The sequence below is a fragment of the Chiroxiphia lanceolata genome, chromosome 1 (genome assembly GCF_009829145.1).
Source record: "Chiroxiphia lanceolata isolate bChiLan1 chromosome 1, bChiLan1.pri, whole genome shotgun sequence".
Lineage (NCBI taxonomy): Eukaryota > Metazoa > Chordata > Aves > Passeriformes > Pipridae > Chiroxiphia > Chiroxiphia lanceolata.
Window position 1 is genome coordinate 4,785,541 of NC_045637.1, and position 14,207 is coordinate 4,799,747.

The window sequence follows — 14,207 nt, forward strand, 5'->3', positions numbered from 1 at the left end:
CGTCTCCACTGGGTCTGTGGAGGATGTCCAGGGCTTGAGGATACTGAACATGTTGTTTGGTACTGATCAGGGTTAAATGCACTGACCTGGTGATGGCTGCAGTGCCAGTGCAAGTCTTGGAGATTAATCTTGGACTGTTTGGAAAGAACAGCCAGATAAAACAAACCCTGTGGTGCTGCAGAGGAGCTCGCTGTCCTGTCTGTGTGTTGTGCTACTGGGTTCTTTTGATGGAAGGTGTGCCTCTAAATGTTTTAAAATTCAAATTCTCTGGTTTATTAAAAAAAAGTTAAATAACCAAATAGATGTTTTATTTGAGAGGGCTCCCCTGCAAACCAAGGGAGTGTCTTAGTTTTAGTGTCTTAATCACCCGATTTCCTTATTTCTCTGGCTTTTGTTTCTGGCTGTGGTTTGATAGCACCTGGAGTGATCTCTGTGGCTTTCCTAAACAGAAGAGGAACCACTGAACGCGATTGTTTCACATAAAGCATCACTTCTTCCTTCCTGAGAATACATGGCTTCTTAGACTATGTTTTCAGACACTTGGACTTGACCTTTGCACCCATGCTGCTGTCTCCTTAGTGTTTGCATTGACTTTTTCTTGATTTGCTGTACGTACTAATTGTTGCTAATTCTTTTCTTGGGGTTAGGGTTAGGGTTAGGGCCAGAAGGGATGGTGTACCCTTCCTACATAATGTTTACCATAATTTTGATTCTGTGATAGGTTTAGAATGGATTGATGGAACAAAAGGCATAGGGGCTTAAAATTTCACTCACTGTTGCTGGGAATTAGGACATCTGGCTTTTTCAGTCCTCATAAAATCCCAACCTGAAGATTAGAGAGGGTTTGAGATGTCCGACTTGAGTCTTTTCCTGAGTAAACACCAATGGTTTCAGCTGAGCCTTATGCATCAGTAGCCTCAGTGGTTCAGGGTCATAGATAATTTTTTTCCTTTCCAAGGCCATTTCTTATCACAGCAGACATAACTATCATTTAAGAACATGTGCCTCCGTTTTCATTATCAACTGACAGTGTCAGAGACGGGAAGGGATGGATTTCCAAAAAGAAACACTGTACGTTACATGCTCTGTGCAGGCTGCAGCAAGAGATGGAAGTGAATGAATCTCTTCTGTTTGCATGTTGAAAAGCTGGCAGCATTCCTCTTGGATGAGAGCTTGTCTGCCAAAATGTTAGGCTTTACTAACTAAGCAGAGATTGTGCCTTGGGTGAAGAAGAGGTTAAATGTGCCTCTGTGGCTTCTCAGAGCTCTTGGTGGTTGTTGTGTGTTTCCAGGGATACAGGCAACTGTTATCCTTTGTAGTATTAGATACAAATACCTTCAAATGCAGGCAAGAAACAAACTTAACCAATTTACATTTAATTCAGATTTAAAGCCCTTCACTGACCTGATCATAGACCTCTGGAATTGCTGGGGAAGGCTGCAAAAAGTTAACTGCTTTAAGAGGAGACAGAATGAGTAATTGGAAGAGTTTCACTGAAGGCTGATGAATGACAAACAATGCTTGGCTTGGGAAATCCACTGGGATAAAAATAGTCTGAGGTTAGGAGAGCACTTGGGAAGTGCCCTGTGTGCTTGCTTGGTGTCGCCTCTTTGCCAGTTGTTGACTTTAAAAAATTTTGTTACACGTTTCACTGCATTGCTTCTGGAAGATTATTTAAAGGTTGCAGTTTGAGATGTGTGAGCTGATTTAACAGCTTGATATCACCTCACCAACAGCATGATTCCACTCCTACACGTGTCATCTTCCCCCTCGATTCAGATTTAGTGCTTCCTTAATTGTCTTTTTTTGCAGCTAGTTTTCTGCTTGCTTAATTTGCAGAATCAGGGTCTTAAACAACTTCTTTGGGATATAAAGTAACAAATTTTCAGAAGCAGTGATAGAATCATTTAGGTTGGAAAAGATCTCTGAGGTCATCAGGTCCAGCCGTCAACCCGGTCACCACCATGTTCAGCACTAAGCGGTGTCCTCAGGTGCCATATCCATGTGTTTTTTGAACACTTCAAGGAATGACTCCACCACTTCCCTGGGTAGCCTATTCAATGCTTGACAACCCTTTCAGGGAAGATATTTTTTGTAATATCCAATCTAAACCTCCTCCAGTGCAACTTTAGGTTCTTTCCTCTGGGAGAAGAGACCACTTAGCTGGGAGAAGAGACCGAACCCCCCACTTGGCTGCAGCCTCCTTGCAGGGAGTTAGAGAGCAATAAAGTCCTCCTGACCCTCCTTTTCTCCAGGCTAAACACCCCCAGCTCCCTCAGCTGCTCCTCACCAGGCTTGTGCTCCAGATCCACAGTGTCATCCTATAAAAACCCTTTTGCCTAACTCACTCCAGTAGCCCACCCTGGGCTCCTGTAGAACTTCCAGCTGACTCACCTGTCGATGTTTTCTGGAATTCTGAGCAAGAATCAGCAGTTTGTGCATCATCCTGGGCTTATGTGTGTGTTTGTGTGTATCTGTATCTATGTGCACACTCACACATGAGCACTTTCAGTAGGAAATTTTCAGGCCATTACAGCCTCACACGCCAAGGGCTGTGAATTCCTGGAAGAAGTGTTGGGGAACAGTGATACCCTGTGCTCCTGCTGAGCCCTGAACTCTGTAGCAGAGGGGATTTGCTGCCTTGCAGGGAGAGGAGCCTTCCCTTCACTGGACTGTGTGGCAGCCCTTGGATCTCCTGCTGGCTCCCTAATAGGGATAAGATCAGGACATGCTGCATCTGCTCATCCCTGCTCCACTAGCACGTTTGATTTTTAGGTACTGCGTGTTAGAGCTGTCGAATGTCTGACGTGGAAGGGAAATGACACCTGTTGAGATTTTATTTGAAATGTTCCTTTCTTGGGCAAGAGATCCTCAAACTCTGAAATTTACCTCAGGGCATTTGTTTTCTTTATAGATCTTGCCAAATAATTGTCTTTTGCATCATTTTATAAGAGATCTGTGCTGAATTTCGGGAGAAAATGATTGGGGGTGTGAAGGAAACAAGGGGCTGTGGTGTGACCTCCCAAATCCTGGCTCTTGGGGCACTAAAGAGGATGAAAGTCTTTAGATGATTTTCCAATTCTAGGTGGACACTGACTTTTAAAAGGTGATTTTTTTGAACAAATGCATCCTGCTTTCATCCACAAATCTGCTTTTTATATTTTGGCTTTCATGTTATTCCGTTTTACATAGCAGAAATAATGGCTTAATTATGATAAAATGCACAGAAATTTATTTACTGATGTTTCCTGAAGCCATGCTGCTAAAACTTCAGAATTTGTAAATATTGTCTGAAATAGCAGCTTACAATTAAATATGTTTAGTATTCTTAATAAAGGTGCTACCTGATTTATTGCTTAGTATTTTGTGTAGGGTATTACATAGTAATATTTTAAATTTTTTAAATCTCTTATGTGTTGCATTTCACGGTTTGTAAGGAGTCTGTGTTTCTCTGTTTTAGGGCATAATTCAGAAGATTGTGGACAGTCACAAAGTGAAAAACGTGGCCTGCTATGGGTTACGGCTCAGTCACCTGCAGTCTGAGGAAGTTCACTGGCTACACCTGGACATGGGGGTGTCCAATGTGAGAGAGAAATTTGAACTAGCCCACCCTCCAGAAGAATGGAAGTAAGAGTATAAGTCGTCGTGTAAATCTTTTTGCCTTGTCTTTACAAAATATTCTGTAATTTTCTTTATTAAGGAAGATCCTCTTGTGGTGGAATGGTGGGGGGAAATAAACCCACCAAACTTTTCACTAAGAGCTGTAAGCAGTGTTTTGTTTGCTGTAAGGGGGTTTTGTTTTTATGAAGGGTTTCCTGCAAACTGAAGAGAACAGAACTGAAGAGAAACCTGGAATTTAGAGGAAGCGTAAAATAGGAACAGAAATCTCCTATTCAGTTGCCTTGAAATCTGCAAGTTTTGTCATCCTTAAAAGTTTTAGGGCAGAAAAGCTGTTCCTGTTTATGGTATAAGCACACTGCTGCAATTTTAATGGGATAAATCTTGTTATTTAAATAAAGCCAAAAAGATATTGTTAAGTACTGGTGGTATTTGTGTGTGTGTATATGTATAAATACTTATATATAAATACTTGTACATAGATATAAGTAGGAGAAATGTGATTTGAAAAGAGTGAAATGCAATCAAAAATCAGTTTATCCCTCGGCTGTGGAAAAACTTTTCAGTTGTTAAACTTCTTTATATTGAGGCCCAGAGCAGTGAGTGACATCTACCTTCCTTCTGACTGATCTTCTCAAGTTATACCAGGAGCAATGAACAATAGAAAAGGTCACTGCAGAATTTTGAGGTTTTATTCATAACATTTGCTGAGATATTTTCATGATCTGGTTAGTTGCTTCCAAGAAGTGGTGTGACCTGGGTTTCTTCAGTTTTTTAGGAGGGCGAGCTGATGGTTCACATTCAGGAGAGGATGTGGGCAGGAGAGGAAGGAGAGAAACACTGTCCATTTTCCTGGTAGAAAGACAAGAGAAGACTAAAATATATTTAAAACTGAAGTTTATTTGTGCAGAAAAACATAATAGTCTACTATAGAGGATGGGGAGCTCAGAGTTCAAAATACTGTCAGATGTGGTACTAAACTCTCCTGGGAACACCAAAACTAGTGATTACTAGTTCATGGCAGGGAGGTTATGCATCTGTTTCTGTGGTTTATGTTCATAACCACAAGTTGTGCAGAAGTTATTTTAAAGGCTGCACATACCTTCTGGAAAATTACTGTAAATAGTCTATACTTAATTTCTCTCAAATGGAGTTTTAGTCTAGCGGATGTCACAGTTGGCAATCTTTATTTATAAATTTTCTTTAGGGTCCCAGTTTTAACAAATTCCACAAATTCAAAGAAATTAGGAATGTTTAAAAGCTGGGTTTCAGAAATGTTGCACGTTGTCTTCTGTGCATGCTACATTTTATTGTTCCTGGGATGTGCATGGATCACAAGTCATTTTTCATTGATAATACTGTAAAATCACAGCTTGGAAAGGAGAAGATTCCTGAACTTTTCCAGGATAGTGGTGCTATCATGTGATGGATAAGATGTGAATAATTTATGCTGTGGAAATTTGTTACCTAATGTACAAGTGTCAGTTCCATTTTTATTAGGCAGTACAACTCGCATCGTACATATTGCAGAACACACTTAATTGGTTTTAAAAGCAAAGTTAGATATTGTTTTGAAGTTTGTGGAAAGGAATTGTATAAAACACTCATGAAAGAGCTGTGATAGGGTGTAAATTATTCAATACCTTTCCAAAGTGTCATTTAATGTGTTATCGAATCCATGCAGTGTGACATACCTTTTAAACTCAGAGAGATTTGCTGTGCATAATCAAAATGCTGCTGTCATATTTGTAATACCATAGCAGAGTGTCTGAGATCATATGACAGTACTTGTAGAAATATTTAGATTACTAAAGGGGAAGTAGTCTTGGAATGGTTCTTAAATGAAAAGCTTCCTATAGTGTTAATAAACCACTAAAATTGAGTCACATGGTTTTTGGTTTTTTTTTTTAATCACCTAAATTAAAAGGGTTTTATATTGACAGTGTTCAGAAATTAGAACTTGGAATTCTCCTGGTCTAATCCAGGTACTAGAAGTTACATGGATTATGAGTGGGCTATACACAAAAGTCAGCAGAATAAAATCCATATCCTGTACATGCAGCTTCTGTTTGGTGCTGGTGGTGATCCTGCAGAAGATGAGTTAATGCAGGGAAGAAATGGGGTATTTCTTGCCTGGAGAAGAGAAAGCTCTGGGGAGGCCTTAGAGCATCTTCCAGTAACTTAAGATGCTACAAAAGAGCTGGAGAGAGACTTGGGACAAGGGCATGAAGTGACAGAACAAGGGGGAATGGCTTCAAACTGACAGAGGCCTGGTTTAGTTTAGATATTAGGAACTAATTGTTTCCTGTGAGGGTTTTGAGGCACTGGCACAGGTTGCCTAGAGGAAGTGTGGCTCCATGCCTGGAATTGTTCACACCTCACATTTGCTTTTGTATTATAGTAGTTCAACCTGCTTCATGCTATAAAAAGGTTTGTATTTAGCATGAGATAGTTCAAACCTTTGCTGTCTTGTGGTAGATTTTTTATTTGTTTTAAATAAAAATCAGTAAAGACCTAGTGCTTTACTTTTTCTTACAAAGAAGAAAGATGGGCACTAAAGGTCAAAAAGAAGCATTTTATTGCCTGTGCCTGGATCTTCACTGTATGTTTACTCTAAGAATGTTCATGCTAGTTAACTGTATCAAACCAAATATCCTGTTTCCATTTTATTTTACTCTCTGGCCATGAAGATAATTCTGTCCAATATCACAAAATTCCAAATGGGCCTAAATCATGCTGCCAGAAATGATCAGAGTTATAATTACTTGTTTGTTCAGGAAATAAGTCTTCTTGAGTCTGCTATGGTTTATGTCACACTGGGTAATACTGACTTATTTCTTTGAGCTGTGCAAGATTTAGCACTATAGAAGCATTGTATAATTTGAGTGTAATTCCATGTAATTGCTTCAGAATAACTGTAGACTTCCAAATGCAGTCTGAGAGTTCTATTCATTACTGAATTGCAGTAACCCTGCTGCTGTTAGGTTTAACTTTCAGTAGCATAAACTCTAGCTGTTACTTAAACTTTTGCTTGTCTGAAGGCCTGTATACCTGTGCATGTGAGGTGATCCCAGGTGACAAGTAAAATACAAACAAAATCCCAGAGCTTTTTAAGGCAATAAAGACTGGAATGGATTGGTCTGCTTCAGGTTTCCTCTCAGCGTTTATGCCAGTAAGGCATGTGTTAAACTCACATTTTTATTGAGGAAATTCCTCTTCACTTGTAATATTACTTTTATTTGAATGATTGGATCTTGCCAAGGGCAAGGGGAGGAGAGGTAAAAGAGCCTTCCTCCATTAACCTTCATCTTTACCTCTGGGTACAGATGAGAGTTACAGCTGGGGGAACCAGGGTTAGCAGGATGAGGGACTCTTAAATCATAGATAGCATCAACCCTCATCATTTTTTGCAATACTGAGCCTTAAACAGCAGTCACAGGTAGTTTCCTTTATGTCTCCAGAATTGCTGTGTGTCAGAGCACTGTTCCTTTTGCTGGCCTTTTTTGCCCCACAAAGGAAATGCCAAGAGCTTCAAGAAACAAGTTGTATGTCTCGGAACACAGTGTGTTCCCCACAGGGTAGACACCTCCTGGTTCTGTAGTTAAGGTTTGTAAAGCAGGTCCTTGTGACCAGGTGACATTCCTACTTTGGCTCTAACAGGTAGAAGGCACCCCAGTGCTCAGCAGTCCTGGGCTGTAAGTTTTGGTAGCTGTGAGACAAAAGCCCTGGCATCACAGACACAAAGGCCAGACCACCTTCAGGACAGTTTCACAAGTGGGCTAAGTTGATCAACAGCTCTGTCCCCCTCCTCTCCACAATGTGTCTTCTCCCTTCTCTTGCTTCCAGTTATCCAGTCCTATGAGCTTTAATGCCTGTCTAATCCTTCAGTGAGCCGATCCAGTTCATTAAACTCACACAAGGCTTCTCCTTTGTCCGCCCCTTTTTGTTCCCATCTGCTCTCTTCTGGTTCCTTTCTTGTTGATGTGAACTGAATCAGAACCTGCTGGAGGCAACCTACGTGGTTGGGACTGGTGGGATTATTTCTTTCAGTGACTCAAAATATTAAGAGTTGAACCATCCTTTCTTTTTGGGCTCCACCAGCTGCCCAAGTAGTGCTTGTTACTCAGAGGGAAGCTCCCAGAACTGCTCAGTGATGTTCACTGTGATGTGGAAGGGTCACTTCACTGTACCACTTGTGAACCATATGGATTCCCACCTTTCTGAGGTCTGAGTGGAGGCTCACTGTGTGTCAGAGTGCTTCTGTGCCCCAGTATAGATGCAGAGCAGTTAAGTAGGATAATGATCTTCAAGTAATAATTTAATAAACGCGAGGGAGGTCGTCAGCAGCTGAGATACTTACTCCAAAAGTAGACCTGGTTTGTAAGGGACTTGTCATCCTCGTCACTTGGCTGCACTTCAAAGACAGGAAATTTAGAGGGTATTGAAATCAAGCCCATCCTTGAGCTGGCCTTTGGAAGTCAGCTTCTTTATTCCCATAGGCCTCGTCAGAGATTAGGGTATAAATAGGTAATGCAGGTCACCCGAGGTGACTGTCCCAGCCAAGCTGGTTTGCTTTAACCTGATTTTCTCATGAGATCCTGTTGCAAAAAGCAGCACTTCTCACAGCTGCTCGGGTAAGAAGACAAGTCCCTCTAAAGGAGAGAGAGATTGCTTTTCCTCTTTATCCTAGAGAGTAACGGTGTTCTGCTTCCTAGAATCACAGAATTGTTTGCGTTGGAAGAGACCTCTAAGATCATCAAGTCCAACCTTTAACACAGCACTGCCCAGGCCACCACTAATCCGTGTCCCCAAGTGCCACATCTACATGTCTTTTAAATCCCTCCCTGAGCAGCCTGTTCCAGTGTTTGACAGCCCTTTTCCATGAATAAATTTTTCCTAATATCCAGTATCCAATTTTGTAATATCCAATCCAGTCTAAACTGCTCCTGGTGCAACATGAGACTGTGTTCTCTTGTCCTAACACTTGTTACCTGGGAGAAGAGAGACCAACCCCACCTGGTCACAACCTCCTCTCAGGTAGTTGTTGAGAGCAGTAAGGTCCTCCCCAAGCCTCCTTTTCTCCAGGCTGAGCCCCCACAGCTCCCTCAGCCGCTCCTCATCAGACTTGTGCTCCAGGGGAGGTTTAAGCTGGATATTGGGAACAGTTGCTTCGCTGAAAGGGCGGTCATGCTTTGGAAGAGGCTGCCCAGGGAAGTGATGGAATCACCATCTCTGGAAGTGTTCAAAAAACATGTGGATGTGGCACTTAAAGACACAGTTTATTGGTGAAACATGGTGGTGGTGCTGCACTGAGTGTTGGACTCAGTGATCTTAAAGGTCTTTTCCAACCTTAATGATTCTATGATTCTAAAATGCACTGGACCCCCTCAAAAAACTAAGCAAGTAATTCTTTTACACAGACCTGTTTTATTCCATGTCAGTCTCTGCAGTGGTGTCCAGCAGTAGATTTTAGTGGATAAGGCAGAATCAGGCAATGGGGGAGGTTTTACTTTTCTGCAGGTGGACATTGTGCTCGTGCTGCCTTCTCTCACTGGCACTTAAATACCTGGAGGCACAGTTTGGCTGATATCTAAAATTTTAGGGAATAATTAGATATGTGTACTGTGTCTAGCCTTCACAGGTTAGACTAATTTGTGAAAGTTTGTCTTAACTCTGACTTGGAATGTTTCTGTTAATACATGGCTGTGTTGTTGTATCAGAGAGTGGTTTGGATTGAGAAGGACCTTTAAGGATTGTCTACTCCAGCCCCCCTGCCATGGGCAGGGACACCTTCCACTATCCCAGGTTGCTCCAAGCCCCATCCAGCCTGGCCTTGAACACTTCCAGGGATGGGGCAGCCACAGCTTCTCTGGGCAGCCTGGTGCAGTGTCTCATCACCCTCATCACAAAACATTTCTTCCTTATTATATTCTAAATCTGCTCTCTCTCAGGTGTTCTCAACCTTCCCTGTATATCCTACAGCCTGAAGACTCTTTAATTTAAGAACATGTTTTCTGTGCAAAGTAATTATGAAATAAATTGCCATACTACAAAAAACGTCCCTCTAAGTATCCCTGATTTGTATACAGTGTGTGCATGTGTTTACAGTTTCCAAATGTTTTCCTTATTTTAACAATTTCTAGCAGGACAATTTATTTTCAAGGATGTCATAGCAAATAAGAATATTGCAATTTCTGCTTGGAGTGGAATCCTAAGCAGCACTTATTCCTAGTAACTTTTTACCCAGTCCCTGTATAAATCTTGATAACAGGCAGCCAAATCACTTGCTGAAAAGAGGTTCTTGTCCTGTTGAAGCCAACAGAGTGAAATGTTGTAATACTTGCTCTTATCATAAGTAGATTGTTAAATATACTTATTTTGGGAAGGACTGTAAAGAGTGTTATTTACAATATGCTGTATTGGCACAGCCAAAGGGAGGGAGACATTTATTATCAGAATTTCATTGAAGGAATGTGTCAGAGGAGGAAGCAAGCAGTGTGTCAGACATTGTGGTCTGTTACCACAGGACAAGCAATAATACTAAATTTAGGGGTTGGAAGCAGAAGTTTAGGTTTGAGAAGGGACACAGATTTATGTAGTCATGGATCAAGGCTCATTCTGAATTCCCTCACTTGCGGTGTACTGTTAACTTGAACAATGTGGCTGTCAGGTTGAAAACTGGTTTCTTGGGCTTTTGTGTGTGTCCTGACGATGAATAAGGGAGCAGGAAACCTTTTATACAGAGAAATCCCTTCAAAACCTATGGAAAATTCAGAGGTGAATATATTAGAGATCGCTCAGAGTAGGAGCAGAGTCCTGTTCCTTGTTCTGTCTGTAGGATGTGGCTCCCTGGGGAGTGACAGTGTTTGCCACTCTTGGAGCAGCAGGATCAGTGTTTTAAGTACCTGCTTGTGATAACCAGAGATAAAAGCTGTTGCCAGAGGTCTTGTCAGTGGTTCTGGCAGCTCATCTGCTGTTGTCTCCTAATTGGGGCCTCCCTTCCCATGGATTTGGAGCTTTATCTGCTCCAAGTCTTGATGTTTCTGTCCTCTCTGAAGCTCTGAGAAGGCAGCAGGGCTCTGTTTGCTTCTGTTACAAAGGTCCTTTGTAAACATCTGTATGAAGTGTCAGGTACAGGTAAATTCCAGGTTAGTTCTCTTGATTAGCCGGAGGAAATTTTCTACTACTTAGAAATTCTAGATTTGTTTTGATTTTATCCTTATTTTTAAGAAAGTTTGAAGGCATCTTTTATATGTGAGGAAATCTTAACTATCATTTGTTGCTCAGCAGTTCTAATTCTCTTCTTCTTGCCTTTCAGATATGAGTTAAGAATTCGGTATTTGCCAAAAGGATTTCTAAACCAGTTCACTGAGGACAAACCGACTCTAAATTTTTTCTATCAGCAGGTATGTTGAGTTCTACTACTTTGTCTTTTGCTGATTTTGCTCCATTTGGAAGACTCTGGATTTGGTTTTGTGGGTGACACATCACTGTGGAAACAGAAACTGGAAAAAATTTAGGGTTGCATACATAAAGCAGAAAGGGCACAAAGCCCATGCCACCTTTCTTCTTGAGAAGCAGTGAGGAATATTTTCCAAGGACAAGGTAATTGTGCAGTTGTGTTAACTCAGATAAAATTGACTGTTGTTCCACTGGCTTCTTACAGTTAATTCACACTGTATGAAATTGTTGAAGTTCTTCATTTTTGCAAGCGTAAATAACTGGCAATTTCACTACAAACCATCAAATATTCATTTTGCTTGTATTGTTAGGTTATTTTCCTGGGTTGAGGCTCTCTTATGGATCACTAGAACTGTATAATAGTCAAAGCTTATATAAATTAAGCACCTAAATTTTAATTTCATTCAGTTAAATGCTTTTAGTCTGATTTTAGACTGACAAGCTCATGGTAAAACTTCGTGAGGATATCTTTTAGGGGCATCGGGACTGGAATGGTTACCATGTCCCAAAACTTTAACAAGCACAGTTGTACCCACATGTTCCTGTCTTAGGTGAAGACAGGAATATTTTATTTTTTTACTGTGTAATGCATTTTTTGTATTGATATATGATGGACTTCCCAGGAGACAATTCTTCTGCAGTGCTTCTCTGGATTTAGCATTGTAGTTTAACTGACCTTTGTGATATGTGGTTTCAGCCTAAAGATGTCTGGATTTTGGCAACTTTTTAGTACTGCCAGGGGTTCTCGTAGAAAAAACAAAATCATGTTCCTTATTCCTTTAGCAGCAGGTGACTTCCTTCATACTGGCTTTAAACATAGGAGGTCTGTGTTTCCCGTGAGGCAGAAGTGGATGATGAGCTCCAAAATGATTTCCTGAACTCTGTCACTTACCTGTTCCAATACTTGGCAAGCCTGCAGTGCCCTGTCACTTCTGCCTCAGAGAAGTGTTTCTTTCAAGCAAGGAATCTGAAATGCCACAGGAATATTTGTTAACATTCTAATTAAATTTGGAGATATCATTAGAAACAGATCAAGTGGCTCAGAATAGCCAGAAGGTTTGTGAAGGTGATTTGATAGGCAAAGCTGAGACCTGTGTGTGTCTGACAGTGCCCTGAATCCCAGTTCTGTTATAAAGTGAAGATCAGAGGTTCTTGTCTCCTTGCTCTGCACACCATCCCACTTATTTTCTCTTCCCCTTTTCTCTTCACCTCATCATGAGGTATTTCTAAATTCAGTTCTTTGTTTTGGGGTGCTACAAAGTATTTGGGGCTCCGTTGTCATGGAAACCAGGTGCAGAACTTCTCAGAGCTGTCATTCTCTATCTGTGATTCTGTTTTGCTCCATAAACCTCACTTGGCCTCTTGGTTAAATTAGGACAATTACTTTTATCTGGTAAAGTGTTAAGGCAGCACCACTGACGTATTAAAAAAAGGCAAGAGAAGAATTTTGGCAGTAACACTGTGTCATAAGCCAGACCTACAACAAAGGGGTGTGAAAAAAACAAGGAAAGATGATTTTTCACATTCTGTTCCCGTGTCATTCATGCAGCATTTAGCATCCTCTTTTGCTAACCACAGCTCTCAGTCAGACACATCATGTTGTATTTAGGCAAGAAAAATGGAATGTACAGAAATTCTGCATGCATATGTAGATATCTTGAGCTTTCTGCACAGAACTAACTGTTAGAGATAATGAACATACGACCAAGTTACACAGTTTAAAAAATCCAACAGAAAGTGTTCTGTTGGTCAAGTTGGTTTTTGTAGATGTGAAAGTCAAATAAATTGCCTTGTGTGTTATAAATGAGAAAAAAATGAGAAAAAGATTTTTTTGAGGACTGGGTGCTGCCTGTGACTTTCTTTCGAGTCAAGATGAGACTGGGAACCTATTGCTGACTTGGTAACATCCAAACACATGTTGTCTGTCTTATTAAAAATGTACAGCATCACATTAAAAAGTTCATGGGGAAGGAAAAGAAACATGGTGACCTGTCACCCATGGATTTTGGAAATGAAATTATTTTCTTGAATGTGAGCTGCAGAGCAGCAGCACTGTTGAAAGAGAAGCTGAAAGTTTAAATCCTCAAGTGATCTTCATCTTCCAGAAAGGCACAGAACATTTTGTAAGGATAACAAAATGTTACATTAATCGCTGTCAACAGACACAGTTTATTCACCCAGTTCACCCAAACCACAATCACCACGCTGTTAAACCCCAAACTGGCACACGTTTGTGCCTCCACACGCATGACTTCTCCCATTCACTGCAGCGGGAGCGCTGCCCTGTGTAAATCCGTGCATTTCAGGCTTCTCATCTTGGACTTAATATGTCAAGTCGTTATTTTGTCCTTGTTTTTGATTGTTTTAAGGATTCTTGTGACCTTTCTTTGCTTTTACATATTCTTTATTTCTAAGAGTCTTGAACAGATCAAGACCCTGTGCCCACGTTTGTGGCTCGACATGCTGCGGTCGCTCTGCCATCTGTGGTGGGCGTGAGCTGCTCTAATTGGAAGTATAAAGCAGGGCACTTAATGAGACCTTTCACAGAGTGCCCCTGGTCTGCAATCTGTACAGCAAGGGATTAAAATCACTGTGTGTGCAGGGAGAAACCCACGCAACTTGTTAATAACATCAGAATCAGTCCTGCTAACATTGGTGCCACGTGGTGCGTTGAAGGATCCTGTGCTCAGCCTGTGCTCAGAGATGGGGGAGAGGCTGATGTGTGGGTCATTCCCCTTGACTGGAGGAGTTGTGTGTTCAGGTCATGTCATTTTAAATCCCAGTTGAGAGCTGTGATCAATAGACTAATGCTAAAACTGTGTCTTTCTGTTTTGTTCCTGCTCTCTTTGGCAGGTGTCAGGGGTAGTGAGTGGCAGGTCTTCAGGTGTGTCTTCTCTTTTTTCCATCACTGGAGCATTTAGGTGGTGATTCTGCATTGACTGCATTACTCCCTTGGGCCCAACTGCTTACAATTTCAGCCAAATTAGGCAAATTGGATCCCACCCAGTACTGTTGGAATTGTGAGGCTGAAGTATTCAAAAATCAGGAGAAGCCAGATTTATGGTTGCGTGCATAGTTGGCAGATGCTCACTGCACAGATTTTATGTGCCAGCCTTCAGTTGTGTCCC

General features: G+C 41.2%; 1 protein-coding gene across 18 annotated transcripts in view; it reads left to right on the forward strand.

The window, feature by feature from the left end:
* PTK2 (protein tyrosine kinase 2) overlaps positions 1-14,207 on the forward strand; it is a 190,477-nt gene that overhangs the window by 90,875 nt on the left and 85,395 nt on the right. For all 18 annotated transcript variants that reach the window (XM_032676611.1, XM_032676467.1, XM_032676486.1 and 15 more), the window contains 2 exons: positions 3,461-3,627; positions 10,937-11,024. In XM_032676611.1, the coding sequence (XP_032532502.1) occupies positions 3,461-3,627; positions 10,937-11,024 (255 nt within the window). The remainder of the gene's footprint in view (positions 1-3,460; positions 3,628-10,936; positions 11,025-14,207) is intronic.